A 17,726-nucleotide genomic window follows, 5' to 3' on the forward strand; every position below is an offset into this window, starting at 1 on the left:
GTCAAGACAATTAACCAAGACCATTACACACTTATACAAACATTTTGGACACTTGATGTCTTGTTCAGCACACAACGCATCACCAAAACCAGTTCTTTGTTTAAAGGCTGCACCTACTCCTTCAAAAAGGGTGGGACAAATATCCAAGGCTACAATAAACTGGATAACAGTCTTGAGGATTTGTTGATCTTTCACGCTCAGATCTATTACGGGAACTTGTGTTTATATTAATTTAAGAAGATATATTAAAAGAGCGCAAACAAAACCGATTAAAGATCAATCGTTCAGATCTACTATCGATGTTTACTGTTGACCCTGTTCCCCTGCTCATTGAGCTCGGTTCTTGCTCAAGTATTCCACAAAACGACAACTTCAATTCCTGACATGATCTTAAATGCTCCTCCGTTTCTAAAGCTCGCCAAAGCAAATATAGATTCAAGGCTAACAAATCATCAAAATTGGTTGTGGCTTTAACGCCTAAGTGCATGTCTGTAGCTTTACTTCGATTGAAAAACTTGTGAAATAAAAACTTGTGAAATAGCGGATATACTAAAGTAAAACACAAAATTAACAAAACATTTTAGCAAGCTAAGCTGTTCAGTCATTTATATTGAGAGTTTCCTTTCGAGAATAACGATTATTTTGACGTTAAAAACCAACAAGGGTTGTTTCAAAACACTAAAAGAATATCAATACAGTAACATTTCTCGCTAAAAACACTTAAAAAACGTTTAGGCGTTTAAATCTTGTCATTTCCAAGCATGTGCCTTATTAGTCGTTTTCTATGCATATACTTGTTAGGGACCGCCCCCCAAGACCAGGAAAAGCTTAAATACGTTAAATTTATCTACGCTCTCAGGGCTAGCCACTGTAGCTGATTCGTCTATGACGCTAGGCTTGTGGCGATGCATACTCTGTTTCTCACTGAGACGTTACGGTTAGGTGCACATACATCATGGTCTGGGGGCCGTAGTGCATCTCCCCCTTAGACGGCCGTAAAGATGTGAGTTATGGGGGGGAGTTCTTCCTATAGCAACTGTCCTTGCACCTTTCGTAGTTGTAACTATGCTGAATATTGCAGCCGGTTGTATAACTAGGTTAGATTGTGGCATAGGCTGGATGATCTCTTTTGGGTGTTTTTAGGTTATTTCCAAAAATTTTTTTCTTTCCAAATTTTTCTTTTACTTACAAAAAACACTGTTATTAAACATATATGGAACGGATATGGTTCGAAAAAAAAATTATATCGACTAAAACCACCTTGATTAACCCCTGAATACTCTCCCCAGTCTCTGCATGTTATAGGAGGCAATGAATTAAACAATAGCAGAGTTCATTCATAAACATCAAACATTTACTGTATTATCAGCATTTTGATCAACCTTACAGCAGTAAAACAGCAACAAAGACATTCGGACGGTCAAATCTGCATTCTCGTTAGTGCCTTCAGTCCGAGAACTGTCGATCAAAAGTCTGGATAAATCACCTGGCATTCCCTGCGAGTTTTCAAATTCATATTTCAAAATATCTGACATTGAAAACAACTCGAGATTTTCTACTAATTGTGGACTTGGTTTATTCATTAATACTGATCCGTGAGATAAATTTTCATTCCACAACAAGAAACACGGTTTTTTTATGGCGGACAAACCTACTGCGACCATTCGAATCCTCGCCACAGTGAATCGAACCACGCAGGTAACATAAGCTGAACCAGAGTTATAGCCAAACTTAACATCAGCACAGGGGGTGCTTTTCAACATCTCTTCGCTCAATGAAGGCTCGTCAAGACAATTAACCAAGACCGTTACACACTTATACAAACATTTTGGACACTTGATGTCTTGCTCAGCACACAATGCATCACCAAAACCAGTTCTTTGTTTAAAGGCTGCACCTACTCCTTCAAAAAGGGTGGGACAAATATCCAAGGCTACAATAAACTGGATAACAGTCTTGAGGATTTGTTGATCTTTCACGCTCAGATCCATTACGGGAACTTGTGTTTATATTAATTTTAAGGTGGCTCCCTACAATTTTTAAAAATATTGAAAACTTGTGGTTTTGATTTAAAATTTTAGCACGAGATTTCTTGCTAAGGAAAAGAAATTTCCCAGATATATTAACCAACACTCTAACAGTCAGAAATTGCCCATAAGCATGACGTCATTATCGTTGTTATGGTAACAATGGCGATTCAATATGGCCGACATTTTACTTATTCACGCATTTTACTCGAAAACAAGTTCGGTTACCCCAATTTTTTATTTTATAAAAAGTTTTCTTACAAAAAAATGGAAAATTTGAACGAGTTAAAAAAAATTCTATGGAGCCAAAAAATTTCTATAACGAAAAATCACGTTTTTTAATTTTTAATAATTTTGGCTCCACAGAATTTTTTTTAACTCGTTCAAATTTTCCATTTTTTTGTAAGAAAACTTTTTATGAAATAAAAAATTGGGGTAACCGAACTTGTTTTCGAGTAAAATGCGTGAATAGGTAAAATGTCGGCCATATTGAATCGCCATTGTTACCATAACAACGCTAATGACGTGATACTCAAAGACAATTTTCGACTGTTAGAATGTTGGTTAATATATCTGGAAAATTTCATTTCGTTTAGCAAGAAATTTCCTGCCAAAAATTTCAATCTAAATCATTAGTTTTCAATATTCTTAAAACTGTAGGGAGCCACCTTAAGAAGATATATTAAAAGAGCGCAAACAAAACCGATTAAAGATCAATCGTTCAGATCTACTATCGATGTTTACTGTTGACCCTGTTCCCGTGCTCTTTGAGCTCGGTTCTTGCTCAAGTATTCCACAAAACGACAACTTCAATTCCTGACATGATCTTAAATGCTCCTCTGTTTCTAAAGCTCGCCAAAGCAAATATAGATTCAAGGCTAACAATTCATCAAAATTGGTTGTGGCTTTAACGGCTAAGTGCATGTCTGTAGCTTTACTTCGATTGAAAAACTTGTGAAATAAAAACTTGTGAAATAGCGGATATACTAAAGTAAAACACAAAATTAACAAAACCGATTTTAGCTGTTCAGTCATTTATATTGAGAGTTTCCTTTCGAGAATAACGATTATTTTGACGTTAAAAACCAACAAGGGTTGTTTCAAAACACTAAAAGAATATCAAAACAGTAACATTTCTCGCTAAAAACACTTAAAAAACGTTTAGGCGTTTAAATCTTGTCATTTTCAAGCATGTGCCTTATTAGTCGTTTTCTATGCATATACTTGTTAGGGACCGCCCCCCAAGACCAGGAAAAGCTTAAATACGTTAAATTTATCTACGCTCTCAGGGCTAGCCACTGTAGCTGATTCGTCTATGACGCTAGGCTTGTGGCGATGCATACTCTGTTTCTCACTGAGACGTTACGGTTAGGTGCACATACATCATGGTCTGGGGGCCGTAGTGCATCTCCCCCTTAGACGGCCGTAAAGATGTGAGTTATGGGGGGAGTTCTTCCTATAGCAACTGTCCTTGCACCTTTCGTAGTTGTAACTATGCTGAATATTGCAGCCGGTTGTATAACTAGGTTAGATTGTGGCATAGGCTGGATGATCTCTTTTGGGTGTTTTTAGGTTATTTCCAAAAATTTTTTTCTTTCCAAATTTTTCTTCTACTTACAAAAAACACTGTTATTAAACATATATGGAACGGATATGGTTCGAAAAAAAAATTATATCGACTAAAACCACCTTGATTAACCCCTGAATACTCTCCCCAGTCTCTGCATGTTATAGGAGGCAATGAATTAAACAATAGCAGAGTTCATTCATAAACATCAAACATTTACTGTATTATCAGCATTTTGATCAACCTTACAGCAGTAAAACAGCAACAAAGACATTCGGACGGTCAAATCTGCATTCTCGTTAGTGCCTTCAGTCCGAGAACTGTCGATCAAAAGTCTGGATAAATCACCTGGCATTCCCTGCGAGTTTTCAAATTCATATTTCAAAATATCTGACATTGAAAACAACTCGAGATTTTCTACTAATTGTGGACTTGGTTTATTCATTAATACTGATCCGTGAGATAAATTTTCATTCCACAACAAGAAACACGGTTTTTTTACGGCGGACAAACCTACTGCGACCATTCGAATCCTCGCCACAGTTAATCGAACCACGCAGGTAACATAAGCTGAACCAGAGTTATAGCCAAACTTAACATCAGCACAGGGGGTGCTTTTCAACATCTCTTCGCTCAATGAAGGCTCGTCAAGACAATTAACCAAGACCGTTACACACTTATACAAACATTTTGGACACTTGATGTCTTGCTCAGCACACAATGCATCACCAAAACCAGTTCTTTGTTTAAAGGCTGCACCTACTCCTTCAAAAAGGGTGGGACAAATATCCAAGGCTACAATAAACTGGATAACAGTCTTGAGGATTTGTTGATCTTTCACGCTCAGATCCATTACGGGAACTTGTGTTTATATTAATTTAAGAAGATATATTAAAAGAGCGCAAACAAAACCGATTAAAGATCAATCGTTCAGATCTACTATCGATGTTTACTGTTGACCCTGTTCCCGTGCTCTTTGAGCTCGGTTCTTGCTCAAGTATTCCACAAAACGACAACTTCAATTCCTGACATGATCTTAAATGCTCCTCTGTTTCTAAAGCTCGCCAAAGCAAATATAGATTCAAGGCTAACAATTCATCAAAATTGGTTGTGGCTTTAACGGCTAAGTGCATGTCTGTAGCTTTACTTCGATTGAAAAACTTGTGAAATAAAAACTTGTGAAATAGCGGATATACTAAAGTAAAACACAAAATTAACAAAACCGATTTTAGCTATTCAGTCATTTATATTGAGAGTTTCCTTTCGAGAATAACGATTATTTTGACGTTAAAAACCAACAAGGGTTGTTTCAAAACACTAAAAATATCAAAACAGTAACATTTCTCGCTAAAAACACTTAAAAAACGTTTAGGCGTTTAAATCTTGTCATTTTCAAGCATGTGCCTTATTAGTCGTTTTCTATGCATATACTTGTTAGGGACCGCCCCCCAAGACCAGGAAAAGCTTAAATACGTTAAATTTATCTACGCTCTCAGGGCTAGCCACTGTAGCTGATTCGTCTATGACGCTAGGCTTGTGGCGATGCATACTCTGTTTCTCACTGAGACGTTACGGTTAGGTGCACATACATCATGGTCTGGGGGCCGTAGTGCATCTCCCCCTTAGACGGCCGTAAAGATGTGAGTTATGGGGGGGAGTTCTTCCTATAGCAACTGTCCTTGCACCTTTCGTAGTTGTAACTATGCTGAATATTGCAGCCGGTTGTATAACTAGGTTAGATTGTGGCATAGGCTGGATGATCTCTTTTGGGTGTTTTTAGGTTATTTCCAAAAATTTTTTTCTTTCCAAATTTTTCTTTTACTTACAAAAAACACTGTTATTAAACATATATGGAACGGATATGGTTCGAAAAAAAAATATATCGACTAAAACCACCTTGATTAACCCCTGAATACTCTCCCCAGTTTCTGCATGTTATAGGAGGCAATGAATTAAACAATAGCAGAGTTCATTCATAAACATCAAACATTTACTGTATTATCAGCATTTTGATCAACCTTACAGCAGTAAAACAGCAACAAAGACATTCGGACAGTCAAATCTGCATTCTCGTTAGTGCCTTCAGTCCGAGAACTGTCGATCAAAAGTCTGGATAAATCACCTGGCTTTCCCTGCGAGTTTTCAAATTCATATTTCAAAATATCTGACATCGAGATTTTCTACTAATTGTGGACTTGATTTATTTAATTATATTAATACTGATCCGTGAGATTAATTTTCATTCCACAACAAGAAACACGGCATGTTTATGGCCATTTTAAGAGCACTTTCAATTGTTATTCCCAATTGATTGCATATAAAATCCAACTTTGATTTAATTTCAAATACGTAATTTCGACGTTTGGAACGGCACATGTAGAGAAAGTGGACAAACTCCTACTGCGACCATTCGAATCCTCGCCACAATGAATCGAACCACGCAGGTAACATAAGCTGAACCCAGAGTTATAGCCAAACTTAACATCAGCACAGGGGGTGCTTTTCAACATCTCTCCGCTCAACGAAGGCTCGTCAAGACAATTAACCAAGACCATTACACACTTATACAAACATTTTGGACACTTGATGTCTTGCTCAACACACAATGCATCACCAAAACCAGTTCTTTGTTTAAAGGCTGCACCTACTCCTTCAAAAAGGGTGGGACAAATATCCAAGGCTACAATAAACTGGATAACAGTCTTGAGGATTTGTTGATCTTTCACGCTCAGATCCATTACGGGAACTTGTGTTTACATTAATTTAAGAAGATATATTAAAAGAGCGCAAACAAAACCGATTAAAGATCAATCGTTCAGATCTACTATCGATGTTTACTGTTGACCCTGTTCCCCTGCTCATTGAGCTCGGTTCTTGCTCAAGTATTCCACAAAACGACAACTTCAATTCCTGACATGATCTTAAATGCTCCTCCGTTTCTAAAGCTCGCCAAAGCAAATATAGATTCAAGGCTAACAAATCATCAAAATTGGTTGTGGCTTTAACGGCTAAGTGCATGTCTGTAGCTTTACTTCGATTGAAAAACTTGTGAAATAAAAACTTGTGAAATAGCGGATATACTAAAGTAAAACACAAAATTAACAAAACCGATTTTAGCAAGCTAAGCTGTTCAGTCATTTATATTGAGAGTTTCCTTTCGAGAATAACGATTATTTTGACGTTAAAAACCAACAAGGGTTGTTTCAAAACACTAAAAGAATATCAAAACACTAAAATTTCTCGCTAAAAACACTTAAAAAACGTTTAGGCGTTTAAATCTTGTCATTTTCAAGCATGTGCCTTATTAGTCGTTTTCTATGCATATACTTGTTAGGGACCGCCCCCCAAGACCAGGAAAAGCTTAAATACGTTAAATTTATCTACGCTCTCAGGGCTAGCCACTGTAGCTGATTCGTCTATGACGCTAGGCTTGTGGCGATGCATACTCTGTTTCTCACTGAGACGTTACGGTTAGGTGCACATACATCATGGTCTGGGGGCCGTAGTGCATCTCCCCCTTAGACGGCCGTAAAGATGTGAGTTATGGGGGGGAGTTCTTCCTATAGCAACTGTCCTTGCACCTTTCGTAGTTGTAACTATGCTGAATATTGCAGCCGGTTGTATAACTAGGTTAGATTGTGGCATAGGCTGGATGATCTCTTTTGGGTGTTTTTAGGTTATTTCCAAAATTTTTTTTTCTTTCCAAATTTCTCTTTTACATACAAAAAACACTGTTAATAAAAATATATGGAACGGATATGGCTCGAAAAAAAATTATATCGACTTAAAACCACCTTAATTAACCCCTGAATACTCTCCCCAGTCTCTGCATGGCTGTGTCTCTGAATTAAACAATACCATTTTCTGGCGAACTCGACCATGGTTGGCGTATACTAAACACAAAATTAACAAAACATTTTAGTAAACTAAGCCGTTCAGTCATTTATATTGAGTTTCCTTTCGAGAATGATGACTATTTTGAAGTTAAAAACCAACAAGGAATGTTTCAAAACACTAAAATTTCTGAAAGAATATCAAAACACCGTATATTTTGAGGTTGTTAGCCGATACAAACTGATTTTTATTCGAACCATATCCGTTCCAAATATATTCATTTTCAGTGTTTTTTGTATGAAAAAACGCTATAAAACGGCAAAAGTATGCGACAAATTTTGTAACCGAATTTTTGACCCGCGGCCAATTTTCCCGCGGCCATGTTGGACTTCGGACTTTGTGTCTACGGATTTCGCGCCAGTTTTTCAAAATGGCTGCGAGTTGTTTTTAAAATATTAAAGAAGGAATATAAAAAAGTTATTTTAATAAAAACGGCGTACCTGAAAGCAGAAAAGAAGTGAAATTGATAAGCGTAAAGTTATTTCGAGGTAAAAAGCTATGTTTTGGAACGCTGTTAAACTTTATTTTGCGAAATATTATCATTGAAATAATTACTTCAGGTTCAAAGAATATTGGTGAATAAAAGCCTCGAATTTGATAACAAAATATGGGATTTGACGGAAAAAAAGGAGATATTTAAGGCAACAGAGCATTACATAAGGTATTCAATATGACTGAGTCAAAAACCTATGTGAATTTTGGTTTGACCTTTAGCTGATAAAAATATTGAGTAGAATTGATGAAATATGTATATTTTAGTGATAGTACAATGATAATTTTTGCATTATTCCTTTATCCAGTTTATCGTGTATAAAATTATATTTGCACCCCATCTTTAAAAATATGAAGCAAAGATATTTGGTTTCCAGGTTTGTGATGAATTGTTTTGAATATTATTTATTATTTGTATAAACATGTAGAATTGTGCAAATTGCAATGATTTTTTCTAACATAAGTTCTGCTCAACAAAAATAATATATTTGTATAAATTGTTATATAATTGTTATATAGTTTTGTATGAAAACACTGTGGAGATGTGGGACAATCATGGCCTTCTAGTATCATAACCATTCATCACAGCCACCCTGTCGAAGGTATTCTGGTTTCTCTATGACTCCATCCAGTGAGCTGTGTGCCTCAGCAGGTAAACAGAAATATCAAGTAATCTTTGGTCAGATAAATTAGGGAGGATAGGATTGTATCAATTCAGTATTAGATTGGATTAGGAGAAGATCAGATGAGTTCATGGATGAAGGTAGATCAGATGAGTTCATGGAAAAGGTAAGCTCAATGTGTTCTGAATCAATTAGTTACTGAAATCAATATCAGATTACAATCAACAAGAATTAAATCAATTCATTATCAACCCAGATTGTGGTGCATTAGATTAAAATCTAGATAGATTAAATCACTGCCAAGTTCTACTGAAGTTGTTAAATTTCATGTTAATTTTTGGGGACTGAGGCTCCTAAATTTTACAAGGCAGTTCAAATAAAAGAGGCAACTATTAATATTAAAGCAGCTATAAATATTAACAATATTGATAAAGAAAACAAAAAAAATGTTCAATTTTCAGAAATGGTGTTTCAAGGCTTCAAGCACCCACCCACACAATTACCCACATTGGAAGTGACCCCTTGTTTTCCAAAACTTCCCTCTTCCTGCACCCTGGCCCACATTAATTTGGAGTACCCTCTTGTTACATCCTAAAACAACACCTCTGATATTTTGTAACAGGATATAATTCTGTCAATGATAAACCTGGGCAGATTCTTGATTGATGTAGTGGAGGAAACCATTCGGTACCCCAAAGGTCAAGCTATCCCCGCTTTCTGCTGCGTTTATTTTTGAGTACAGCGGTTCGCTTTCTTGGTTATGCGCACGAATTTCTTGATAACTCGCTCGGAAATCGTGAGCATTCGTACCAAACTCGTGTTCGTTACCACGATAATCCTGGGCGCCGAGTCGAAAGTCTTGACTGTTTGCGCGCCATTCGTGGCTATTTGCATAAAAATCGTAGCCATTGCTGGGAGAAAATTCGTGACCGTTTGCGCGAATCTCGGGCGGACCGTTCGTGCGCACGTTATTGAAATCTTGATCGTGAAGTTTACCCTGAAAATCAGCACGTGTTCGACCATCGCTGTTTATGCCAACTTCCTTGTACTTCATGTAGTCAACATGTAGGTTATGTTCAAAGCGCCTGTCTTCCTGACCGTTAGGTCGCCAAATCTCGCCAATAAGACCATCGCCTTTTGCGTGGACAACTTGCCCGTTTGCGTGCACCTCGTTGGCGGCGTCTGCACGCATCAAACCCGGCAGACTTGCGTGGAGCTCGCGACTGTTCACGTGCAGCTTAGCCGCACCCACGTGATCGTCTGGACTCGCGTGCGTTTCGTTTGCATAAATCGCAGGAATCTCCATGCGAACGTCATGAATGTTTCCACGACAGTTGTTGCGTGCTTCGTGTTCAAACACGCGAAAATGTTGCCCGTTCTCACGCATGATCGTGTTGTTAGAATGCTCGTTCGAAATCTTTGTTGGAATGTCTGAATTATCCATGGCTATGTCCTCGGTAATTCGTATCTTTTGACCACCCATGTGATATTCCTTCGACGACAGTGTTCCGCTATTTGGGAAAACGTAATCTTTGTCGGGTGAAACGGGCGTCGGGAATGGCGATTGAAATACGCCTGCAGAATTTTCTATCATGTCTTGTTTAGCAATGCCGTTCTCGAAAGGAAAATGTGTATCGCTGTTATTCCCAGGGCGGTTGTGGGGGAACGAGGGGGACGCGTTGGGATATGGGTGAAGAACGGGGGATCTTCTTTGTGCGGGATCCGTGGGAAATGGGGTCAACGAGAACAGCACGGGGGGTGAGGAAATACCGAATTTATTTGGAAAACTTATTGGAGGATAACCGTTTAGTGTCTCAAGGAATGGATTTTCCAAGACTCTCGTGAGCTTATTCCCCCCCTTTTGTTTTCGTTTCGGCTGATATTTGTATTCTGGATGGTCTTTCTTGTGCTCGACGCGAAGTCGTTTCGCTTCTTCGATGTACGGTTTTTTCTTTTCAGGCGGTAGTAAGTTCCATTCCGTTCCCAGTCTCTTACTGATCTCGGAATTGAGCATCCTCGGGCATTCTTCGGCAATCCTTCGGCGTTCCTTCCGAGACCAAACCATATACGCGTTCATCGGCCGCTTGATGTGACTTTCTGTACTGGTTGCCATCTAAAAGACGTCAGTCAGTTGAAAACTAGATTTAATTCAACTAAAAGTGCTAAAAGTACATGAAACGAACTTTCCTGCAACGTCTGTGCTGCATGCGAATCGATGATAACTCCCCTTTTATTTTCATGTTCCACACATTTCCCATATTCTCTTCATGCACTTTTCCTTTTTTATTTTATTGGTCAAATTGATAAATATTTTCCTATAAATCGCTACGTCTCAGTGTTTATAACCAGTCAACTGCTGATAGTTTGTCCTGGGTCAACAAGTTTAACATATGTTGGTAAAAGATATAGTTCCTGTGCGAATAGAACTGGAGTATACAATTTTGCTCCAGGAATGAAATTTAGAAATACTTATATAGCATGCAAAAAGTTTCTCTCTAAATTAAATGTTCACTTCTGCAAAGACTAAACCGTTGCATTTCCGTGAGTTGGACTGTATACTAAGCCGTTTTAAGAAGTGTGAAGACTTGTTAAATGAATCACATAATAAAATATCCATGCAAAAAGAAGGATTAAGAGCTGTTATTGTGCCAGATAAAAAGACGGCAAATTTATTAAAATGGTCGCAGATAAAAAGTGGGTATAAAAAATACAATTCAATTTAATTTCTTTCCCTCGCATCCCACAAGCATCGACCAAGCTTAACGGCTTCCTTCAAGGCACATTCGACATTCGACGCGAAAATTTGCGATGATTTTCCCTTCTGCTTGTTGCAAATCGCCTTTGCAGCTTTGGAGCGAGATGTTAAGAATTATGTTACACGAGTTAGCAGCGGGTTCAAAATCAAAGCCCTTTATATAAAGCAAACAGCGTCCATTAGCAGTTCCTACGCTGCCGGTTCGAAGACGCGATTAGGAAGACTTGATTTTGAAACAGGCTGTCCGATTAAAGCGATTAACGAGCCAATATGACTGTCACTAACCTCACAATTTGTTATTCTTCACGAGCCGGGATTCTATTCTTCGGGGGAAATTGTTTTGATCCGGTTTTGTCAACTAAACACTCTGCAGTGTTCTCTCCTGTGTTTGAAGTTCAAACAATCGATCAGGAGAACAAAGAGCAATCAATGTTATGTCTTGGCAAAAAATCGTGCTACCTGCTCTCGCGTCGCGCGCGCTCGCGAAACCGTGAAAGAACACGGCATTTTCCCCATGCTTGAATGGCGTACCGGTCGGTCGCCATGGCGACAGCCACGTGCCAACGCAACCGCCGCTTGGCTTGAATGAACCGTGAATGGCACCTGTTGTTTTATTAACATGAAGACGAAATATATAGATACTGTAGACAGAATATAAATGTACAGTACGTATTAATTACAAAAGACGCGTGTCCCGAATAAAACAGTGTCCTTGCAGTTTTTATATTTTTTTCAAAAACGATGCACTGACGAAAAAATGAGAATAATGTATTCAAAAGTTTAAAAATGTGCCCCTAGCATTCACACTCGGCCAGTCTGTGGCGCAGCAACACAAATAAATTCTATTTGAAGAAACATTCCTGCAGATTTCGAAATACTCATAAAAGTTTGCATGCTGACATCAAATAAGTAATTTAGCTTGTAGGTACAACACGTAAGTATTTAATACTGCAAAGCTTTCGCTCCGTTAACCCGGGCCTTCATCAGTGCAATTACAGTACTTGAAAACGCATTTTACTCGTCACCTAAATATCTTGTTTTCTTGTGATTGCATTGATGAAGGCCCGGGTTAACGAACCGAAGGCTTTGCGGCATTAAAGTGCCCATGTCATAAAATTGGAATTTATCTCATTAGAATCGCCGTGAAACGTAGATTACGAAAATAGTAATCACATTTGAAATTGAGTTTGTTTTCGCGGAGAAATAAAGCGATAAAGTTTGAAAATTTCAAATTTTAACGGCAAAAGTTTTTGAAATCCGCGACAGTCGGAAACTGGTAACTAATACGTCACAATAGGAACTCGCATATTGCGCCTTTAGATAAATAATAGTATGTAGTACAAGAGAAGCGACTTTATGCCAGCTAAATTCGGTTATTAAACGTGGCAGAAATATGTCTTCATCAAGTTTAGCTATTGAGAAGTTACCAAAGAAATAACACCGATTAAAATGTTTTCCTGCCAATGCAATACTAAGAAAGAACAAAAGTTAAGACCATGAACGCGGGTCAATATCAGCCTTGTCAGGCAGTAAGAACACTTCGGACCATACATTAAGGGTCCATTAACAAACCAGATGCCGATGATAAGCTGAAAAGGTATCGCGAAATGGAGCAATCGTGCAACGATCATGGCATCGACGCTACAACGAAGACTTGATCGTAGGCGTCAGTAAATAGCAAATGTTTTCTTATGATCTTGATTGCGCGACTTGCTTTCCGTGACCCCAGAACATAATATCATTACGCTAGATATACAGTATTCAAATTACAAACAGATTCTATGTTAGTAATCTGGCAATTGTACTTAACTTAATTCTAAAGTGTCGTCTTAGTTGATCGTCATTCGTAATCGCGCACATACATACAATACACCCGGGTGTAGATATAAGGCGGACGCGGAACCCTAATACATTTTACTGCCCTATATAAATATTATATTAATAGCATTACGATTGAGGTTTTCCTGTGGCTCATGAGTGCCGGTATTTCTACAATGTGTTTATGTGTATGTAAGTCACGCATGATTATCTGGTTTATCTTCATTACAAATCAACTGAGCTAGAGTATGAGTGGAGTTCCCATGTGCTTTCAAAAAAAAATAGTTCAAAGAGAGACATAGAACTATCAATATTAACTGAGAAATCTAACACGTCTCGCGCAAAAAAAACATCAAATCATGTGTATATAAATATAACCCAGTACATTTCGCTTTTATTATGGCATCTTTTTTACCAACATTCTTTAGCTGTCTTTACTAAAATGTGCGCACTCGCATCTTTTGAGACGTTATTCACCGAACCTTTATCTGTTAACTGAAACACTGCCTAACGTGTTTACAACACAGTGACTCAATTGGTCAGACTCATGGCGTATTTGCAATTATTGCACGACTGTTGCCAGGAATGTACAATTATTAAAGCCATTTCACAACAGATTTTGATAATATATGAGTCACTTTATACAGAATTGTCTGTTAAGTAAGAACAATCACTTTTTTGCGCGGTTAGCTTCTACTTATTACTCCATGCAATAGAGTTACTAAGTTGTCGCGTCGAACGAGTTCCTATTGTGACGTCAAACACCTTGTTTCGCACCAGTCTCATTTGCGCGGTTTTCAGAGTTTTCATTCCAACAAAATCAATGTTTAGATGGCAATAACTCGAAAAATAAAAATCCAATTTCAGTTTTGATTTAGAACTTACTAACTCATTTCAAACAAAGATTCTAAAAATCTAAATTCCAATTTTATGACATGGGCACTTTAAATACCTACGTGGTGTACCTACAAGCTAATTTGCTTATAGGGTATGTTTGGTTTTATAATGCTCCATAGCGGTGGTCTAATGCTGTGGGCCATCAGACGCGTAAAGATAGGTGACAATTGTAGCTGAAAATCAGTTGTAGAGTGTTTACACTGCAGGTTCATAGGCTGATAAAATACCATGCTATCGTCTTATGCTGGTCAAGTGTAGTGAAGTAATAAAGTTCAGTTCAAAAGTTCAGTTCAGAATCTGTAATGAGAAATTAGTCAAAATCTGACATTATTTATTATAAAAATTCGCTCGTCCTATTGGTAATATGGCTGATCTATTTGCTTGTTATATAAGGCTGATAGCCAATATAGCTGATACCAGCTTCTACACGACTCAAGTTCATTGTAACGTTAAATATTGGTTATGTATATATTTATCCATAGGGACCGATTATTATTAATAATTCGAGGGTGTGGCCAAGAAAAGATGCTGGTTGACCAGTTTGGGCCAAGAAGAAGAGCGAGGTAGGTGGAAACCTTTTTGGACATTGTAACTTATTCCAACTTATACAATCATTCTAAAATTAAACCTACTTAATTCGCAATGGGCATAAACTAGTGTGATTATAGCACGTCTGTTGAAAGAATTCATTGCTTATATATTTTACCCTGTTTGCTGTTCATATTATACTATTCATCTTTTGCTGTAAAATATGACGGCCCATTGGAGGAAAACGTTTCTGTACATTATCTGGCTGGATGTGAAAAACATGGAACTTATAAAAAGTTAGATATAGGTAGAGTTTGACAGTTGACTGGATGTGAAAAACATGGAACTTATAAAAAGTTAGATAGATAGAGTTTTGAGAGTTGACTGGATGTGAAAAACATGGAACTTATAAAAAGTTAGATAGGTAGAGTTTTGAGAGTTTCTCTCTGGTCTCACTCTCCACTATTAATAACGATCGGTCATGGGAGGAAAGCAGGTCCGTGTTTAGTTAAATTCCAGTTCATCTAAACGCACATCATGACGGGAGATTATGTCTGATAAATACGTGAATCTACATGTGGAGATGTTATGCCTATCTGGTCGTCCACAATAGTACTTCGACTCGCCACAATCGTCGTGTTTCTCGCAGCGTACATGACTACAGCTGCTGCGGCACCTCTTCTGTCCCATGCCACAGCAGTAGAAAAGTTTTCCTGGCGCTTTGCAATCGTACCTTGAAATAAACGGAAGGGGTTAACTTTGATAGAGAACGACTGTACTACCGTGTGTATATAAGATTAGCTGTGTTTTGAAAGACTAAATACACAATCATGTTCTAGCGTTAAAACGTCTTTACATATCAACAGTAAAATGGTGGTTTATTTGCCTGCATTAAATATACAAGAAAACCTGAACTTCTCGACTGAACCGCAACAATCATGACTCCTTGAGATAAATAAATTACGGGATCTCGCAGCATTGTTTTGTTGGTAGAAAGTTGAAGACATATGCACTCGTGAACTCGCTCTTCTGATCACATTCTGACGAAACACTCACTGGGGGCTTATCAGCATACAAGTCATCAAGATTAACAACATTTATATCAGCATGCCAATCAAAATTGTTGTTGGCGGTTGTTACAAAGGAATGGTGAAATGGTTCAGGAATGATGAAATAACAATGGTTGCTCGAGGCAGTTTTGAAACACCAGGGAAAAGAAGTAACAAGCACAAAAGTACAATTTTTAGACCCTGAATTGTTGAATCATGTTGACTGATTGCCTCAATGATAATGGATTTGAAATGTCCTCAACAATAGCGCCATAATCTAGCGCAATAAGAGTGATCACAGTATGGTAAAAATATAGTTAAAATCGTGGACAGTGAAACAGGTTTGATGTTCTTATCTGGCTAAAACGGATATAAAGTTATACCTGAACGTCTCTGTGAAGCATATTGAGTTGAAACATGTCGGGCGACAAGTCCCGTCACCACAACAGAAGAGCTTTGGGTTCCTTCGTCTGCCACATTCGTATTTCTCTTGCAGAGAGCATTGGTGATTGCGGCAAGAACTCGCACAGATTTTGTTACCAAAGAAACCACAGCAATCCAAATAGTTTGACTGACAGTCGCGATAATCGTAGCAGGGCGAACCAAGACAGTTTTTCCTACAAACGCCATTGCAGCATTTCATTCTCTTGTTACTTCGTCCACCGCAGTCCTTGTTATCGTAGCAGGGTTTGTCTTTGCAAGTGAGCTCACATTTTCCACTGCAACAATCGAGTCGTCTTCTTCCGTGTATCCCACACGATTTATACGGGCTCAAGCTGTTGCTACAAGCAGCACCGAGACAAGATTCTTTGCGGCATAACCCATTACAACATTTTAATGACCTGTCTTTGCAAGATCTGGCTGATCTACAACTATGACCTTGAAACGGGTAGAATATATTCAGTCAGTGGCGTGAATTACAGAAACTATATTACTCCAACTTAGAGAGGCAGATGAAAATCAGGCGAATGCAATTTTCAACTGTCCTTTCAGTTTCTAACAAGTGACAACTTAATCAGACTCGCGCTCGACAATTACCATAAGTGGTTTGTCGAGAATTTTGTGTTGTTCTAAAGGGGTTTGAGATGGCAGTAATATGTTTACAAAACGTTTTATACTTGAATTATTTTATCTTCGATATAAAAGATGATATTTCGTGCTCTTTTCACACGGGAATTTCCGTATTTCTCACGACAAAGCACAGCCACTACACAGCTACATTTTCACGCGTCTTAGGAATCAAGTTCAGAAGTGCCGTTCGAGAAGCTGACCAGTTTAAATAGCGTTTCATTTGTCTACTAACCTTCACAACTCGGCTGGCAGTATCCGGAGCAGCATTTGTGTCCAATGCGATTCGTGCTACATTGAAAGTCCCAGTTGCAGCGTTTCCCGACGCACGTCGAGTTACACGCAAAATTACAACAAATTTGATTCTTTCGTAGACATCTTGGATCGCCGTACGGGTTCAAACACACTCGTCTTCTTCGGTTTTCGTAGGAGGGTCGGAAGCACACGGCAAACAACACCACGCACACGCATACCATGAAAAAGCGCGCCATGTTTGATGATGGTTTGAAGAACCTCGATAGTTTCGTAGACAAACCTTGTATGATGATGCCACAGAGTTGTTTATATGGCAAGATATGTGAACAAGATACTCAGTTTTGAAACAAGAGAGCTCTTGTATGCGTGTAATCCGAGATATACAATTTCCTTCCGACGACATCATGGCCTATGTATAGTCATGCAAGCACGAGAATATTCGCTTGGAACTCAAGCAAATGTAATTAAAATGACAACTTAATGGTCGTGCTGACATTCATGAGAAACAGTACACACAAGCTGGTGAAATATTGTCTTTTAGGAACGAGGCAATCACAGACGGGTTATTGATCTGTTTATATTACATAAGTCAAGTGCGCGCTGTTTGTTAATTTTGTTAATCGGCGTTTGGTGTTTTTTATTTATAAACATAGGAACAAAGAACAAATTTATATTCCTTCAGGATAAGGATGATTTCATTCATGCTTGGGGTGGGAGATTTTCAGGTCGTTTGATGATTCTTACACGCCACCT

General features: G+C 38.2%; 2 protein-coding genes across 2 annotated transcripts; both read right to left on the reverse strand.

Annotated features, from left to right (window-relative positions):
- Nucleotides 1–8,451: 8,451 nt before the first annotated feature.
- LOC114538030 (transcription factor Sox-9-like) lies at nucleotides 8,452–11,889 on the reverse strand. Its single transcript, XM_028559148.1, has 2 exons — nucleotides 11,644–11,889; nucleotides 8,452–10,716 (listed from the first exon to the last, which is right to left on the reverse strand). The coding sequence occupies exon 2, from the start codon at nucleotides 10,714–10,716 to the stop codon at nucleotides 9,238–9,240; it is 1,479 nt and encodes a 492-aa protein (XP_028414949.1). The 5' UTR covers nucleotides 11,644–11,889; the 3' UTR covers nucleotides 8,452–9,237.
- A 2,285-nt stretch (nucleotides 11,890–14,174) lies between these two features.
- Nucleotides 14,175–17,298, reverse strand: LOC114538033 (keratin-associated protein 5-5-like). The gene is made up of 3 exons (XM_028559157.1): nucleotides 16,954–17,298; nucleotides 16,034–16,529; nucleotides 14,175–15,334 (listed from the first exon to the last, which is right to left on the reverse strand). Exons 1-3 carry the CDS (start codon nucleotides 17,207–17,209, stop codon nucleotides 15,106–15,108), a joined length of 981 nt encoding a protein of 326 aa, XP_028414958.1. The 5' UTR covers nucleotides 17,210–17,298; the 3' UTR covers nucleotides 14,175–15,105.
- Nucleotides 17,299–17,726: the final 428 nt, after the last annotated feature.

This window comes from Dendronephthya gigantea, unplaced genomic scaffold (assembly GCF_004324835.1).
Source record: "Dendronephthya gigantea isolate DGI-Jeju-01 unplaced genomic scaffold, DenGig_1.0 000173F, whole genome shotgun sequence".
Taxonomy (NCBI): Eukaryota; Metazoa; Cnidaria; class Anthozoa; order Malacalcyonacea; family Nephtheidae; genus Dendronephthya; species Dendronephthya gigantea.

Bases quoted from the DNA above. Each gene is read 5' to 3' on its own strand.
- LOC114538030 (XM_028559148.1), bottom strand. From the start codon at position 10,716: ATGGCAACCAGTACAGAAAGTCACATCAAGCGGCCGATGAACGCGTAT.
- LOC114538033 (XM_028559157.1), bottom strand. From the start codon at position 17,209: ATGGCGCGCTTTTTCATGGTATGCGTGTGCGTGGTGTTGTTTGCCGTG. The intron at 16,530-16,953 runs GTTAGTAGACAA...ACCCGTTTCAAG, and splicing joins CTGCCAGCCGAGTTGTGAAG to GTCATAGTTGTAGATCAGCC. The intron at 15,335-16,033 runs GTATAACTTTAT...GTTTATTTCAAG, and splicing joins TGCTTCACAGAGACGTTCAG to GTACGATTGCAAAGCGCCAG.